The 19,261-nt window shown below is 41.1% G+C and overlaps 1 protein-coding gene across 4 annotated transcripts in view; it reads right to left on the reverse strand.

The window, feature by feature from the left end:
* The window catches only part of WWOX (WW domain containing oxidoreductase), a 1,078,647-nt gene that overhangs the window by 989,756 nt on the left and 69,630 nt on the right, over positions 1–19,261 (reverse strand). For all 4 annotated transcript variants that reach the window (XM_069738841.1, XM_069738844.1, XM_069738840.1 and 1 more), the window contains exon 6: positions 11,020–11,126. In XM_069738841.1, coding sequence (XP_069594942.1) covers positions 11,020–11,126 — 107 coding nt within the window. The remainder of the gene's footprint in view (positions 1–11,019; positions 11,127–19,261) is intronic.

Below are 19,261 nucleotides of genomic sequence, written 5' to 3' on the forward strand. Positions count from 1 at the left end.
AGCAGCATACGGGGCATATACTATGGAGCATCTTATGGGGGCCATCAACCACAATGGAGCAGCATATGAGGCATATACTATGGAGCATCTTATGGGGGCCATCAACCATAATGGAGCAGCATATGGGGCATATACTGTGGAGCATCTTATGGGGGCCATCAACCATAATGGAGCAGCGTATGGCGCATATGGATGGGAGCAGCAAATTACAGAACGGTTTTGCAAAATGGGAACAGCACATGACAGAACGGGGGCGCAGGATGGGAGCAGCACATGACAGAATAGGGCAGCACATGACAGAACGGGGGTGCAGGATGGCAGCAGCAGATGACAGAACGGGGGTGCAGGATGGAAGCAGCACATGACAGAATGGGGGCGCAGGATGGGAGCAGCACATGACAGGATGGGGGCGCAGGATGGGAGCAGCAAATGACAGAATGGAGGCGCAGGATGGGTGCAGCACATGTCAGAATGGGGGCGCAGGATGGAAGCAACACATGTCAGAATGGGGGCGCAGGATGGGTGCAGCACATGACAGGATTGGGGCGCAGGATGGAGCAGCACATGACAGGATGGGGGCGCAGGATGGAGCAGCTCATGACAGGATGGGGACGCAGGATGGAGCAGCACATGACAGGATGGGGGCGCAGGATGGAGCAGCTCATGACAGGATGGGGACGCAGGTTGGAGCAGCACATACCAGGAGGGAGACCATATAAAAATATAAATGCTCGCCACCCGGGCGTAGAACGGGTTCAATAGCTAGTACTATATATAGGAGGAGATGACATACAGGTATATAGTATATACAGAAGAGATGACATATAGGTATATACTATATACAGGAGGAGATGACACATAGGTATATACAATATACAGGAGGAGATGACATACAGCAGGTATATACTATTTACAGGGGAGATGACATACAGGTATATACTATATGCAGGAGATGACATACAGGTGTATACTATATATAAGGGAGATGACAAACATGTATATACTGAGGGGAAAATGAGAGGTGTGAGGTGAAAATGACGGGTGTGAGGTGAAAATGAAAAGGTGTGAGTGCAAAATGAGAGGAGTGAGGAAAAATAGTGGAGTGATCAGAAAATGACAGATGTGAGGTCAAAATGACAAGTGTTAGGGGGGAATGAGAGGAGTGAGGGGGAAAATGAGAGGTCTAAGGGAGAAAATTAGAGGCGTGATGGGAAAATAAGAGAAGTGAGGTGCTATAACTAACCACAGATATTTACTATGCCCAGGCAACGTCGGGATATATATATATATATATATATATATATGTGTATAGTACTCTGTCAGGAGATGTGTTTGCTATATATATTTTCTGGTACTCTGTCAGGAGATGTTTATGCTAAATATATATATATATATACCATATATATATATATATATATATATTTCAGCAGATGTTTATCCTATATGTGTCTAAATTTGGTTCCTCACTGATTGTGAAGTGGATTGCAGCCTGTTTTTGTGACTTATCTGTAAAATGGGCTTGTAGGTATGCCAAAACATGATCACATTTTACTCAGTGGGTACGTAGATTAGCAATCTTAGACTGTACGTAGAACTCTCAGCCCTTTTAGCTATATTTTCCAGCAGATCTCAACTATTTTACCTTTATGAAATACTATGTTTTCATATAAAACGGAATCCTAGTGAAAAAAAAAAAAATTGATCATGGCAAAAGAAATAAATAATAGTAATAAAATTATTTAAAAACTAAAAATCAATATATACCTGGTCTTCCAACCATGTATGTAATAAAAATAATAATTAAAAATAATACTAATATTATGGCTTAAATTAAATATGCAGGAAGCGCTGCTGAAAATATAATAATCAAAAAGTGCACTGTTAAGAGAAAAAAAAAGAAAAAGACGGGCGATCTAAATTCTCTGTGTGACAATCAGCTTAATAAAATAACTTTAATTAATTTAAAATGTCAAGTTCTCCATTTGTATAATCAAAATAAATCTAAATGAATAGCTCTGGGGTACGTTCAGACACGGCTGCGCATCGAGTCCCACTGACTGTGGACCTAACGCTGCCATAACTCCGCACTGTATATCCTTTCCTTCTACGGAGAATGTAAGAAATCTCCTTTATGATTTGGATCCAGGTTTACAGCGGTTTTCAAGCAGACCATAAAAATTATAACATTGAAACTGTATAAACAAGCAGAACAGTGTTTTTACTGTAAAACATGAATGTAGCGTAAATATTTGTCTTTCCCTTCTCTCGGCATCCATAATGAGAGCAGAAAATTCATGCCATATGTTTAGATCGCAATGAGAAACAGAAAGGATTTCAACAATTCATCCATGTGAATGTCAGGGAAACTGTGGCTACGCGGGACGGTCACGTTTTTTGCCTCGGTTAACACTTCCTGCGCCCAATACAATGCTTGGTATATATATGGAGGCTCAAAGAAGGAATCAAAATGCTGTTGTCCCTTAATGCAGAGGTCCCCAACCTTTTTTGCACCAGGGACCGGCTTTAAGCAAGACCAGTTTTCCATGGCCCGGTGGGGTGGGGGTGGGGCAGGGGTGGGGCTCTGGTCATATGGGGGTGGGGTTATGGAGGGGTGGAGCTTAGTGCATACTTATCATGTAATTATGACATTTATAATGAGAATGTGATTCACACATTCTCACACACACATTCACACACACATTCACACACACACACACATTCACACACACATTCTCACACACACACATTCTCACACACACATTCACACACCCCTCTCACCTCTCCTCGCACTCTACCACAGCATCTCATTGCCTTCCTCTGACACAGCCGGCCGCTGAATGATGACGTCATCCAGCGGCGCGTCTGTGTGAGAGGAAGCAGGAAGACAGATCGCTGGGCAGCGGAGCTGCGGGGATTTCTCCCTGCCCGTCGCAGCCACCCTGCAGGGGCTCCCTTCCATCTCTGCACACGTTGGGAGCCGGCGCTCTGCAGCTTCTCTGTGCCGGCTGTCAGCTTGACAGTCGGCACAGAGAACAGCTGACTCCCTGACCGGGGGCGGCAGAATGCAGCCGCCGGGGGAGACACTGCGGACCGCCGAATGAGGCGGCCCGACTGCGCCCCTCCCTGCAGGCTGCGCCCGGGGCAAATGCCCCGGCTGCCCCCCCCCTAGATACGCCACTGGGTGTGTCAGTGAGGAGAGCCTGCCGCCCCACCCCATCAGGAACACACCATGCTGCGCAGGAGGGCTGCGTCACTAAGACCCGCCTGACGCCCCGCCCCGTCCTGCATAATGTTCTCTGCCGGGAGCTGCGAGCTGTCACAGAGCGTGCTCTGACCAGGCGCAGGGCCGCGAAGCTAGCTGTCAGCGGCGCCGCGGACCGGCTGAAAAACCTCAACGGCCCGGTCCTGGTCCGCGGACCGGCGGTTGGGGACCTCTGCCTTAATGGACCCTACTGATCTACTATAGGGTCGTCCGATGGTGGTCAGCCTTCCAAACCCGTGCCGAGATATAATTTTCAGGTAATTTCCCAGTTGTTGCAACAGAAGACGTTCAGTATTTGGGAACCAATCTAGTTCCATGAGTTGCCCTTTAATTACAGTAAATTCTATCTTCCCGAAAGTCAAAGAAATACTCCAAAAGAGAACGTTGGTGGTGGCCAAGGACCTGAGACTCTGCATCTCAAGAAGGGCCAACGCCATCACCCGGCGCACCCGGGCAAGTGCCAGGGACCTGGAAACACAAGATGGGGGGATACTCGCCATCAGGGACACAAGCACGTCATGGGGCCCGTGAGTCAGACTGCCCCCACCACCCACCCGCATTATACTTTCAACTGTTTCACCATCCTGGATGCCGATACAGTTGAAAACAATGATGATAGAGGGAGTGCTAGATTCCCTCTCCTATCATTTCCCATCTGCATCTGAGCTCTGTGATGCACAGGGTGCGATGGTGTCAATATTGCACGTTCTTTGTGCGGAGCAGTTCACAGGGTCAGAAGACGCTGAGGAGACCGGAACAGAGGGGGAACGGGGAATGATGATAATTTCATTATTTTATTTTTTTATATATGGAGCTTTATATGGGCCCATTATATTGTATGGAGTAATAAATGAGGCTCATTATACTGCATGGAAAACTATAGGGGGCCATTATACTGTATGGAGAAATATAGGGGGCCATTATACTGTATGGAGCAATACAGGGAGCCATAATAATGTATGGAGCAATATAGGGGGTCATTATACTGTATGGAGCAATATAATATAGGGGGCCATTATACTGTATGGAGAAATATATGGGACCATTAAACTGTATGGAGCAATATAGGGGGCCATTATACTGTATGGAGCAATATAGGGGGCCATTATACTGTATGGGGCAATATAGGGGGCCATTATACTGTATGGATCAATATAGGTGGCCATTATACTGTATGGAGTAATATAGGGGGCCATTATACTGTATTGAACAATATAGGGGGCCATTATACTGTATTGAACAATATAGGGGGCCATTATACTGTATTGAGCAATATAGGAAGCTATTATACTGTATGGAGCAATATAGGGGGGCATTATACTGTATGGAGTAACATAGGAAGCTATTATACTGTATGGAGCAACATAGGGGGTCGTTATACTGTATGGAGTAATATAGGGGGCCATTATACTGTATGGAGCAATATAGGGGGCCATTATACTGTATGGAGTAATATAGGAAGCTATTATACTGTATGGAACAATACAGGGGGCCATTATACTGTATGGAGTAATATAGGAAGCTATTATACTGTATGGAGCAATATAGGGGGTCGTTATACTGTATGTAGTAATATAGGGGGCCTATTATACTGTATGGAGCCATATATGGGGACTATTATACTGTATGGAGCATTATATGGGGCTCATTATACAGTGGGTACGGAAAGTATTCAGACCCCTTTAAATTTTCCACTCTTTGTTTCATTGCAGCCCTTTGGTAAATTCAAAACAGTTCATTTTTTCTCATTAATGTATACTCTGCACCCCATCTTGACTAAAAAAAAAAACAACTGTAGAAATAGGAGATCATGGTTTTTGATACAGCAGAGCAGAAAAATCAAACAACAGAAGTACATTTTTATGCTGCAGCAACATTGCAATAAAATACAATAACAGGCGATCAAAACATTGAAAATAGTATCAATACAAAATAAGTCCTCACCCAGCCTCAGATCATAAAAAAAGTAAACACTACGGGTCTCGGAAAATGGCGAAAAAAAACAATTTTTGTTTCCTTTTACAATTTTTTTTTTCGCTACTTAAATAAAAAAGAACCTACACATGTTTGGTATCTGCGTACTCGTACTAACCGGGAAAATCATATCGCCAAGTCAAGTTTTAGCATTTAGTAAACCTGGTAAATAAAACAACACACAAAAAAAATTTGTGGAATTACCAATTACGCCGCACTTGGAATGATTTTTTTCCCATTTTCCAGGATGCTATATGGGGTCATTCAAAAGTACAACTCGTCCCGCAAAAATCAAGCCCTCACACGGCCATATTGATGGAAAAAGGAAAAAAAAAAAAGATATGGCTCTGGGAAGAAGGGGAACAAAAAAACAAAAGCGCAAAAATTGAAAATCGTAAGGTGGCGAAGGAGTTGAACGACAGGTTCTATTCTTATATTTTAAACCTTAAAGCCAATTAAGCCCCGTACTGGAGCGATAGGTCCTACTTTAGAAAGTATTGATATTTTATTCTTTTTTTTTTTCTTCCTCCTTGGTTACTCGAGGGCTTTCCCACTCCTCAAGATGAGATTTATGTTAGACAATATCTTTCTGATTAAAACAAAATCACAGTTTTACTGTTCTAATTTCCTTCTTTTCAGAGCGTACGATATCAAAACAAAGCTGAAGATGTGATATTAAAGCTTGATCATGCACGAGCATTAACAAAAAAAAAATACTGAAAACAAAAAAACAATAAAAAAAACAACAACAACAAAAAAACTAGAGAAAAGGCGATAAAAAAGCTTCGGGTTTTCATGACTTCTTTCCTGTAATCACTTCCTCACAAATGAAATGATTGTGTAGAACCTTAGTGGTATTGTCTGCGATGGTGGAGTGAGCACGATAAGGCTGGCAATTAATGGAACAGTTCGAAGAGATAGTCTGTTTTTTTTTTTTTTTTTATGTTTTTTTTTTCCGACCCCCTCCACCTCTGGCTATTTTGTGAAAAAAAAAAATCTTCCTGCATATTAGTAATAAATCCTTTTCCTTCGATATCTTCAACGAAATCTATCTAATGCCAAGAAATGACCACTTGAATTACGAAAAAAAAACGTCAATCAGGATTTTTTCTCCCGCCCCCATAATCATATGGGGAAAATAAAAGAAATAAGAAAAATGTTCCTCTGTTAACATTAATGAAATCTATATTTTACAGAATAGAGATGGGTAACGCAATAATCTGCTCTCGAGGATCGATTGATTGACGCTGAAATCGTCTAAAATTGCCACTTACGGTGTTCGAAGAAACTCAGCGTTCTTCACTTGCTGTCACATAAATCTTTTTACAGATGTTCTCGTGATATTGAAATAGTTTCATCATTTTTTTTTTTAAGAAAAAAATATTTTGGGAGAACTAAGACATTTTCAAATAAATCTATGTTTGGTTTGGTTTATTATTATTATTATTATTATTATTAATAATAATAATAAAAGAATAACCATTTAGTGAAATATTATCGGATTTTTTAAATATATATGGCGGCCTTGTTATTTTCGTATTGCAGATTAATTATGAATTAAAGGGAAAAATAAACTAATGTTAAAATAGAGTTTTTATCGATTTATTTTAATTTTTGGTAATTTGTTTTCGATTTTTCCTAAAGCTGCCAACACGCATGAGATAGCTGTTGGCTGAATGTTCTCTGTACTGACCTCTCCGTACACATGTACCTGCAATTTTGTCAGGTCCACTTTTGGGGTTTTGTGTCAAATTACCGTATGTCCAATTTTCATTTTTTATCCTTTTTTAGTGTTGTTCAAATACACAGAAAAAATAAACATGTGTATAACAAAATATGTGTAAATGCAATAATTTTCTGGGAAAAATATTTAATTTCCAAGAATGCCAACACTTTCGGCCATGACTATATAGATTATACAGGACCCCGGCATTGACGATAGGTCACAGCTCACCACCTCCACATCCATGGATCATAAAGCTCACAAAACTATCCAATAGAAGTCAATAAATCATCTCCAGCCTACATTTCCCTACGGCCCTGTGGTTGCAGTAAAGCAAGATTCCGTAAAGCTGTTAACAGATGGCGTTCGAAACGCGTTGGTTCATCTTTTTCTTTGGTTGGCGGCATTTTAGTGATCGAAGACAGTGATGTAGACACGGTTGAAGAGAGCTTTGTTCATGGAAAGAGGGAAAGTCATCGGTAGAGGGGTTGAGATAAAGGAAGGTTTTTATTTCCTACGCGCTTCTTAGTTAGACAAGCTCCTTTTCAAGACAAAAAAACAGGAATTTTAATGGCGATATTAAAAACTTGGATGCTTTCATTCCCTTCGAGTTGGAACAATTTTTGTCACTTTCCACTGCAGACAGAAGCCAAGAGAGACCTAGGAGGCACTTTCATCACATGGCTTAAGTTCTCTAAAAAGAAACGGCCATCAACAAGGTTGCAAAAGCAAAAATTTTACGCGAGTGGCGGACCATGGGTCTGAGATGCTGTTTGGATAAAATGGCGTCCAGACACAAGTGGAAAGCATGGAATTTTTGCAATCCTTACTTAGGGTTATCGCCTACATGCTCCGATCAAATACCATTGCATAAATGCAACATATACAAAAATAAAAAACAGAATATCTAGCAATTCTTGCTAACTGAGCATCCAATGTCCCGTTGTCCCGCTTTCGGACAAAATAACACAAAAGCATGAAAATTCCTTTATATCTATTTGTTACGAGACATAAGATACCAGATAATTTTCCGTCCCAATGGGTACAAAAAGGTTTTCGAGGAGAACACTATTTTCCCTCCTGGAATGCAATGTAAATTTCCGACATCCTGTAATTAATCAACAGATACTCTCCTGGCGATATATAGCGGGTAATCAAAGTTCAGTAATAACTTATTCTTTCTGCTCCAGCACCTGCATTTCATTTGTTTATTTTTGCAGTCTCGGAAATCTGAAGGACTGTCAAAGTGCCATAATATTAGCACAATAATCAAAGTTAATTAGCCCCTCTCAATAAACAACAACAAAGCCTTTACAAGAAACGGGAAAAAAAATCCCACTGACGGCTTAGTCTCAGTTAATCGGTGGACACAGGCAATTGTTTTCCTAAAGAGAGAGGAAACAAATCCCCTTAGAAGTGGCAAATGGCAGCGTTTTGAAAAGTACTTATAGACACAATATGCTGCCACTTAATGCTGGAGGCCTGGGAGAACGTGTATGAGATACGAGAGCCACCTGCTGCCTGAACAGATCTTGGCGCAGCTCGAAAAGCTGGAGGAACGGCAGCCCACTCATTCAGTGCTGAATTGTTTGTAAGCGAATGAAGGAGGTAAAAAATTAGCATGCATTTAGAGATATGAAATAATCTCACAGGAAAACCGCCATCACATGTCAAAAATAAAGGTCAATAGTAAACTACCATTTTAATGACAGTCAAAGTAAAACAAAAAAAAACAAAAAAAAAAGTGAAATAAAAACTCTTCTGTCTTTGGAAAATAATAATAATATTGCTAAATAATATTCCTCATCTATTGCTGAAATAGCTAATATTTATCTAGCAGTTCTGGCGCAAAAAAAGCAGAGGTACGCAATCGTCACTATTTACCAGTAATTTCCCGGAGTCTGCTGTTGGTGCGTGTCATAAAGGCAATATAAAAAAAGATAATAATTATCTATTAGAGAATATTTATCTAGCAGTTGTGCGACTGGAGCAAAGCCTGCAGAGATACGCAAACGTCACTATTTACAAGTAATTTCCCAGAGTCTGCTGTTGACGTGTGTCATAAAACTGATATAAAAAAAATTGAACGTTTGACTCTTTGTAGTCTGCCACACATGCCACATCTCACGTCCAGATGCCTTTCCCAAGACCCATGCGTGAAAGACATTTTGTCCACCATGAAATACTGGCTGTGCACCTTTATTGACCCACGGTACAAGGAGAAATTTCCTTCTCTCATGTTGGAGGCAGACGTGCCATTTTCGGTGCATGCATGCCAGAGGGCCGTTGTTGAAGAGTTGCTGAAAAGATTACCCTCAGACAATGCTGCTGTAAGAGGTATTCGGCTCTTTTCACCCACAAGGATTACAGGGGAGGAACACGCACACCAGGTGCAACTCAGGAGGAGGGGAAGTCCACCAACTGGGCCATTTTCATGAAACAGTCACATCAGAAAGGGCTATCTGTGAGTGTAACCATGACGATTAGGGAAAATTTGACCAAGATGGTGAAGGAAGTGGTGGCGAGTGAAGCCCAAACTTCAAATGGGCATGTTTTAGCTGGCATTGTATTGGGCTGTTGAATATGTATTCCTTTATCTTGCTAACTATTTGACATGAAGAAGGGACCTAGCAAATGTAGGAGTGAGAGCCCTCACAAATGTAAAAGGAAAAACTAAAGGGGAGATTTATATATATATATATATATATATATATATATATTTGCATTATATACATGTAATTATGAAGGAAAACATGTTTCTTAGCATTTCTCCTTCAAAAAAAAAATTAGAATTGGTTTGGTAGGTCTTCTTATAAATCCATAAAATCGGCGCAATAGTCTGACAACATTATTCCCAGATACCATATGTGAGTCAGAAATGCATGCAGGCATCTTCTCCATGCTGTTCCCATTTAGTTTGAGCTCTTTCCCATCCATTTCAGCTTTTTTATCATGCCCCCAGACCTGTTTGTCGGGTCCAGCAGAAAAATATTCGGCTTTCCCATTGACTTGCATTGGATTCGGTATTAGGTTACGAATACACGGATATTAGAAATTATTTGTGCCGATTTTCCCGAATACGAATATTTCACTATTGGCTCATCACAACTAATAATGGCAACTGTCACCGATAGAGGATAGTGCGAGTCGATTCGAGAGGACCCGGTCCAGCCAGCCAGGTATGTAAGTAGTATGTGGCCGCTGGACGGGAGCCAAGAAACATCTCTTCGATGACGGCTTCTTTTCATTAGTCGGTCTAGTGCAACGTCAGATGTGCATCACACCACAACGTAAATTTCACATTAGTACGGCTAATCAAAAGAAGGTAAGGTAAGGGTCAGGTAAGAGGCAATTCTCAAGGCTCCTTTCCAGAAGCCACAGGAGGTCGATGGATTAGGGTGTGTTAATCGATTGGCCACATCTATAGTTACCGTTGGTGCATGTGCTACCCATAGGCTGCCATGGTTAAAATAAGTATACTGAGCGGTATGTTTACTTATTCTACTTTGATGGACGGAGTATATTATGCTATTTCATCCTCTTTTGGAAGATATACAGTACAGACCAAATGTTTGGACACACCTTCTCATTTAAAGATTTTTCTGTATTTTCATTACTATGAAAATTGTACATTCACACTGAAGGCATCAAAACTATGAATTAACACAGGTAGAATTATATACTTAACAAAAAAGTGTGAAACAACTGAAATTATGTCTTATATTCTAGGTTCTTCAAAGCAGCCACCTTTTGCTTTGATTAACATGTGTTAATTCATAGTTTTGATGCCTTCAGAGTGAATGTACAATTTTCATAGTCATGAAAATACAGAAAAACCTTTCAATGAGAAGGTGTGTCCAAACTTTTGGTCTGTACTGTATACTGACCTAATGGGGACCAAAAGAAATTTATTGCCCTCATCTGCCCAATGGACATGTTTAGCTTGCTCGGCATACGCACGTGACTAAGTATAATGTGAATGGGATCAAAGAACTTCCACAATTAAAATGCAATATTAAATTATTTATATGTATTAAATTCTGGAAATTTCCTGACTTACCCATTCATCTATTATCTGTCGTTTGGCTTCATTTGCCTTCTGAAGGTTCCTGCATGCCAGAATTACTAGTGCACCATGAAGAGCCAAGGAACGTGCAGTCTCAAATCCTGTAGGATCAAAAGCAAAAATAAGAATCAGGCCATTGCACTACTTATGTTTTATTTATTAAGTAATTGTCATACAAAAAACATGGGGTTAATTGCATTGAAAGGAATTTCTGATCTCCTGTAAGCCACCAAGCTTTGAAGAAACCCAATACTATAATTCCCTTTTGCCATATGGCAGTAATTTACGTTTGAGAACGACATTGTTTCAAAGCACCACCTTTTACCACAGCTTGAGTTCTTGTGCAAGAGCCATGGAAAGACTTATTCCAGGACTGAAGGAGCAAGTCCGCCATTTGCGCAACCAGCACCAAAACATCTGTTGATTCCGGCCTCCCCTCCCTTCTGCCGTTCGAGAGTACTTCAGCCCAATAAACTTGACGATGTTGCAAAGGTCTGTCATGCCTGTTACGTGGACCATAACACTGGTGGGAAAGAAAATAAACTGCCCTTCTTGGAGTTTAGAGCTGCTCAAAGTAAAGTTGGCCCAACACCAAAACACTATTGACTATCAATCTGCCGGGAGCTATCTCAACGCTTTCCCTCAAATGTGTGAGCTGGAATCAGTCTAACATATCTACTTTAATAAAGACAGGGCAGAAAGGTACTGTCAGTCACCATTCCCAGAAATACAATGGATGAATCATGTCGAAATCCGATGGACTGAAGAACAATGGATCAATCATGTTGAAGTCCGATGGACTGAAGAACAATGGATCACTCATGTTGAAATCCAACGGACTGAAGAACAATGGATTAATCACGTTGAAATCCAACGGACTGAAGAACAATGGATCAATCACGTTGAAATCCAACGGACTGAAGAACAATGGATCAATCACGTTGAAATCCAACGGACTAAAGAACAACGGATATATCATGTTGAAGTCCAAAGGACTGAAGAACAATGGATCTATCATGTTGAAGTCCAAAGGACTGAAGAACAATGGATCTATCATGCTGAAATATGATGGACTGAAGAACAATGGATCAATCATGTTGAAGTCCGATGGACTGAAGAACAATGGATCACTCCATTTTTTTTTGGAAGTGCATTTGAACAGCAAGGTTGATTGCTGTTGAGGGGAAATAGAAAAAAAAAAATCTATAAATCTTCAGCAGAGCGAGTGTGAGCGAGCTGAGTGTGAGCTGAGTGTAAGTGTGGACGGCGGTAAGTGTGACTTGTGATTCAGTGACTTTGGATTCAGGGAGTTTCCAAGGGAGGAATTACTGAATTGTGGTCTGATTTTTTATTAATACTTTGTATTTATTTTTATTTTTTTATTGAACTGTTCTGTCTGGTGCAATCCCCATTAGGAAATGTGCTCCACGATTGTTAATGCCATCCAGTGCACATCTTGCCACATGTATGCAGTCCTTGAGCAGCCGATCGAGGGTGCATACTGCTGTGCGAGATGTGAGCACGTTGTGCATTTGGAAACCCAGATTCTGACTCTAAATGTGCAGCTGGCAACACTGAGATCCATAGACAATATGGAGAGGAGTCTTCTGCTCACGGAGCAGACACTCAATGGGACAGATGAGGGGGGGGATGGTGGGATGGAGCTGCAGGACAATGAAGTAGCTAGCTGGGTGACAGTTAGGAAGCGGGGTAGAGGGAAGAGTGCCAGGGAGGCTAGTCCTGATCTGGAACACCCCAATAAGTTTCCTAAGTTGGCAGATGAGGGGGGTGCCAGTACAGGGGTAGCACTGCTGCAGCCAGGCATGTCCTCTGAAAGCCGGAGGAGTGACTGCTCCAGTAAGGAGGGAAATAGGAGAGCAGGGCAGGCCAGACAGGTGCTGGTAGTGGGCGATTCAATTATTAGGGGAACAGATAGGGCAATCTGTCACAAAGACAGGGATCGTCGAACGGTGTGCTGCCTACCTGGCGCTCGAGTCCGACACATCGCTGATCGGGTGGACAGATTATTGGGAGGGGCTGGTGAGGACCCAGCGGTCATGGTGCACATTGGCACTAATGACAAAGTTAGAGGTAGGTGGAAGGTCCTTAAAGATGATTTCAGGGAATTAGGCTGCAAGCTGAAAGCAAGGACCTCCAACGTGGTATTTTCCGAAATACTGCCGGTACCACGTGCCACGCCAGAGAGGCAACAGGAGATTATGGAGGTTAATAAGTGGCTCAAGAATTGGTGTAGGAAAGAGGGGTTTGGGTTCCTGCAGAACTGGGCCGACTTCTCAGTTGGCTACAGGCTCTACGCTAGGGACGGGCTGCACCTCAATGGGGAGGGTGCAGCTGTGCTGGGGGAGAGAATGGCTAGAAGGTTGGAGGAGTGTTTAAACTAGGAATTGGGGGGGAGGGTATTCATTTTATAGGAGGGGAAGATAGTGCAGACAGAGACCTGGGCACAAATAAGGAAGTTGGGGGTGGCGGTGGCATGGGGGGTGGGGTCAGAACAGTTAATAATTTAAGAAATAGAAGTACAGAGAGGAACATAAAGTGTATGTATACTAATGCCAGAAGCCTCGCCAACAAAATGGACGAATTAGAACTAATGTTGTTGGAGCATAATTATGACATGGTGGGGATATCTGAGACATGGCTGGATGAGAGCCATGACTGGGCTGTTAACTTGCAGGGCTATAGTCTGTTCAGAAATGACCGTACAGATAAGCGAGGGGGAGGGGTGTGTCTATATGTAAAATCATCCTTAAAACCCATCCTGCGCGATAATATAGGTGAATTTAATGAAAATGTAGAATCCCTGTGGGTGGAGATAAGGGGAGGGGGAAAAAATAATAAATTACTGATAGGGGTTTGTTATAAATCTCCAAAAGTAATGGAAGCAATGGAGAATATCCTCGTAAAGCAAATAGATGAAGCTGCGACTCAAGGAGAAGTCATTATTATGGGGGACTTCAACTACCCTGAAATAGATTGGGGAACAGAAACCTGCAGTTCCAGCAAAGGTAATCGGTTTTTGACAATTATGAGAGACAATTACCTTTCACAACTGGTTCAGGACCCAACAAGAAGGGGGGCACTGCTAGACCTAATATTAACCAACAGGCCAGACCGCATATCAAATATAAGGGTTGGGGGTCACTTGGGAAATAGCGATCACAAAATAATAAGTTTTCATGTATCCTTTAAAAAGATGTGTAGTAGAGGGGTTACAAGGACACTAAACTTCAGGAGGGCAAATTTCCAACGGATGAGAGAGGATCTTGGTGCAATTAACTGGGATGATATCCTGAGACACAAAAATACACAAAGAAAATGGGAGACGTTTATTAGCATCCTGGATAGGACCTGTGCACAGTATATACCGTATGGGAATAAACATACTAGAAATAGGAGGAAACCAATATGGCTAAATAGAGCTGTAAGGGGCGCAATAAGTGACAAAAAGAAAGCATTTAGAGAATTAAAGGAAGTAGGTAGTGAGGAGGCATTAAATAAATACAGAAAATTAAATAAATTCTGTAAAAAGCAAATCAAGGCAGCAAAGATTGAGACAGAGAGACTCATTGCCAGAGAGAGTAAAAATAATCCTAAAATATTCTTTAACTACATAAATAGTAAGAAACTAAAAAATGATAGTGTTGGCCCCCTTAAAAATAGTCTGGGTGAGATGGTGGATGAGGATGAGGAAAAAGCCAATATGCTAAATGACTTTTTTTCATCAGTATTTACACAAGAAAATCCCATGGCAGACAAAATGTCTAGTGATAAAAATTCCCAATTAAATGTCACCTGCTTAACCCAGCAGGAAGTGCGGCGGCGTCTAAAAATCACTAAAATTGACAAATCTCCGGGCCCGGATGGGATACACCCTCGAGTACTGCAGGAATTAAGTACAGTCATTGATAGACCATTATTTTTAATCTTTAAAGACTCCATAATAACAGGGTCTGTGCCGCAGGACTGGCGTATAGCAAATGTGGTGCCAATATTCAAAAAGGGAACAAAAACTGAACTCGGAAATTATAGGCCAGTAAGCTTAACCTCTACTGTGGGTAAAATCCTGGAGGGCATACTAAGGGACGCTATACTGGAGTATCTGAAGAGGAATAACCTCATGACCCAGTATCAGCACGGGTTTACTAGGGACCGTTCATGTCAGACTAATTTGATCAGTTTCTATGAAGAGGTAAGTTCCGGATTGGACCAAGGGAACCCAGTGGATGTAGTGTATATGGACTTTTCAAAAGCTTTTGATACGGTGCCACACAAAAGGTTGATACATAAAATGAGAATAATGGGGATAGGGGAAAATATGTGCAAGTGGGTTGAGAGCTGGCTAAGGGATAGGAAACAAAGGGTGGTTATTAATGGAGCACACTCGGACTGGGTAGCGGTTAGCAGTGGGGTACCACAGGGGTCAGTATTGGGCCCTCTACTTTTTAACATATTTATTAATGACCTTGTAGGGGGCATTCAGAGTAGAATTTCAATATTTGCAGATGACACTAAACTCTGCAGGGTAATCAATACAGAGGAGGACAATTTTATATTACAGGATGATTTATGTAAACTAGAAGCTTGGGCTGATAAATGGCAAATGAGCTTTAATGGGGATAAATGTAAGGTCATGCACTTGGGTAGAAGTAATAAGATGTATAATTATGTGCTTAATTCTAAAACTCTGGGCAAAACCGTCAATGAAAAAGACCTGGGTGTATGGGTGGATGACAAACTTAAATTCAGTGGCCAGTGTCAGGCAGCGGCTGCAAAGGCAAATAAAATAATGGGATGCATTAAAAGAGGCATAGATGCTCATGAGGAGAACATAATTTTACCTCTATACAAGTCACTAGTTCGACCACACTTAGAATACTGTGCACAGTTCTGGTCTCCGGTGTTTAAGAAAGACATAGCTGAACTGGAGCGGGTGCAGAGAAGAGCGACCAAGGTTATTAGAGGACTGGGGGGTCTGCAATACCAAGATAGGTTATTACACTTGGGGCTATTTAGTTTGGAAAAGCGAAGACTAAGGGGTGATCTTATTTTAATGTATAAATATATGAGGGGACAGTACAAAGACCTTTCTGATGATCTTTTTAATCATAGACCTGAAACAGGGACAAGGGGGCATCCTCTGCGGTTGGAGGAAAAAAGGTTTAAGCATAATAACAGACGCGGATTCTTTACTGTAAGAGCAGTGAGACTATGGAACTCTCTGCCGTATGATGTTGTAATGAGTGATTCATTACTTAAATTTAAGAGGGGACTGGATACCTTTCTGGAAAAGTATAATGTTACAGGGTATATACACTAGATTCCTTGATAGGGCGTTGATCCAGGGAACTAGTCTGATTGCCGTATGTGGAGTCGGGAAGGAATTTTTTTCCCCAATGTGGAGCTTACTCTTTGCCACATGGGTTTTTTTTGCCTTCCCCTGGATCAACATGTTAGGGCATGTTAGGTTAGGCTATGGGTTGAACTAGATGGACATATAGTCTTCCTTCAACCTTAATAACTATGTAACTATGTAACTATGTAACTCATGTTGAAATCCAACGGACTGAAGAACAATGGATCAATCACGTTGAAATCTAACGAACTGAAGAATACTTAATCTATCATGCTAAAATATGATGGACTGAAGAACAATGGATCAATCATGTTGAAGTCCAACATGCCTAAACTTTCTTTGCCCCAAATAGCTTATGGCAAAGCCATGTATTTCATGAGACTACAAATTATCATTAGCGTCTCCAGCAATTTATAGGTGTTTCTTCCTTCCTCTGTACATATCTACAATGATTCTGTTTTTTTGTGACACATTGTACTTTATGTTAGTGGCAAATTTAGGCTGATTTATGTTTTGGGTTTCTTAATGAAAATATCTGACATTGGACAAAATTAGAAAAATTTGCAAGTTTGCAACTTTGATTTTTTTACACGGTTAAAACCAGAAAAATACCACAAAAAAGTTAACAGTTTTTTATTTATTGTTTTTACGCAGATTACCGTATGGTAAAAGTGATAAGACAGCTTTCTTCTTTGGGTCAGTACAATTACAGTGATACCAAATTAATATATATATATTTTTAGGTCTTGCTACTTTTGCATAGTAAAAACGTTTTTTTACAAAAACATTATCCGGTTTTGCGTCACGATATTCTGAGAGCTATAAGTTTTTTTTATTTTCACGCCAACAGAGTTGTATGAGCGCCAGCTTGTTTGTTTTTTGCCGGATGAGTTGACTTTATGCAATATTTTTTAACATACAACAATTTGATCGCTTCTTATTCCATTTTTGTGTAACAGTTTGATTTTAAAAAAAAGTATTTTTCATTTAATTTTTTTTTTTTTACGGTGTTCACTATACGGATGAAATAATTTGACATTTTATACAGCTCAGGTTTTCCAAACGCAGCAATACCAAATATGTCTACCTTTATGGAGAAAAATATGGAGAAATGTTTTACAGTGAACTGTCAAGCTCTAATATATATATATATATATATATATATATATATATATATATATATATATATATATATATATATACACAGTATATTACAAGTTTATTGAAATTTTTTTATTTTATTTTTTACTTCTAATTTAGTCCCAATATGGAATTTGAACACTTTAAAAAAAACACTTACCTAATATGAGGGCAGCATAATGGAGGGGCAGAGACCCCAATTCCAGTGATGTGCCACTTACTGGAGTGCTTGCTGTAGTTTTGATAAAATTACAGTTTTCTGAACAAGAGATTATCACTAGAGGACTAGTTGTCTCGTGCCACATAGTCCTTCTGCTGTGTAACCCCGCCCCATCACTGATTCGCATATTTCTCCCTATGCAAAGGGAGTCAATCAGTGGTGTAGGTGGAGTTATACACAGCTCAGCATTCAGAGAACTGGTTGATTTGCAGCAGGCAAAGCAATTTTTAATCAAAAAATACAGCAATCAACCCAGGAAGTGATACATCATTGGAATCAAGGTCTCTGCCCAAACATTATGCTGCTCTCAGACGGGGTAGCAAAATCTTAGTAATAGATTCCTTTTAACACTTAGTTAATGGTAGTGCACTAGACCAACCGGTTTTTATATTGACACCTGGCCTGTTAGACCCTGTTTATGGCAGGGCCTAACAGGTTACTTTAGCTTACAGACCCAAAGTCCATTGCTTGATCTTGGATTGCAATAACAACCATCGGCACCCTGCGATCTCAATGTTGGCGGGGGGAGAGAGGCAGCATTCTCTGTCACACAACCATCTAGATGTTGGCACACCATGGCTGCTGCTGCAGGATCTCGGGCGTCAGTTAAGCCAGGCTTCTGGTGATGATCATGTAGGTACTGCTCCTGTTCCCTTATGGTCACCAGGGCTGTGGAGTCGGAATTATGGAGTCGGAGCCCATTTTGGTGGAGTCGGAGTCGGTGTTATGGAAATTGAGGAGTCGGAGGTTTGGCTTACCGACTCCACAGCCCTGATGATCACTATCACATGTATCTGCACATCATACCAAGTGAACTCCTTCCTGATTATGCATACATGTATGTCAAATGTCAAAAAGGAGCTAAGTCAACAAATTGCTCCCATTCCATCCCCCCTAGACGCCTACCTAATCCACCTAACTCTTTCCAAGGTCTATCCAGACCAAGTAAGAAAGTATTTATGAGGTTTTAGCGAGTGATGAGCGCACATGCTCAGATAAGGTGTTATCGGAGCATGTTCGTGTGTTGACCGAGTGTCTTCGGCGTGCTCGAATAATATATTCGAATCACCGGGCCTCCACGTCTCACGCCTGTTCGACAGCCGTTACACATGCAGGGATTGCCTAACAAACAGGCTATCCATGCATGCGTTCATGAAACATATTATTCGAGCACGCCGAAGACAGCCGGTTAGCACCCGAGCATGCTCGTGGATAACACCTTATCCCAGCACATTCGCTCATCACTAGTTGGAACCCATCCCAATTGCCTATCGACATACTTGAACATTTTCATAAAGGCTCACAAAAAAAGGGAAGACCTCCCAAACATCCGGAAGATTTGTGAAATCTCCTCTATCCTGCAGAATTGTCCTGAACACAAAATAAACACTCATCATCCTCAGGAATGACAATCTCAAAAAGTTGACAAATACTCACTAATAGAAGTGTAATAATCCCTTAAAAGAAGAAGTAGAAGTCTTGCATTCCTTCAACACACAAAA

The sequence above is a fragment of the Ranitomeya imitator genome, chromosome 9 (genome assembly GCF_032444005.1).
Source record: "Ranitomeya imitator isolate aRanImi1 chromosome 9, aRanImi1.pri, whole genome shotgun sequence".
NCBI lineage: Eukaryota > Metazoa > Chordata > Amphibia > Anura > Dendrobatidae > Ranitomeya > Ranitomeya imitator.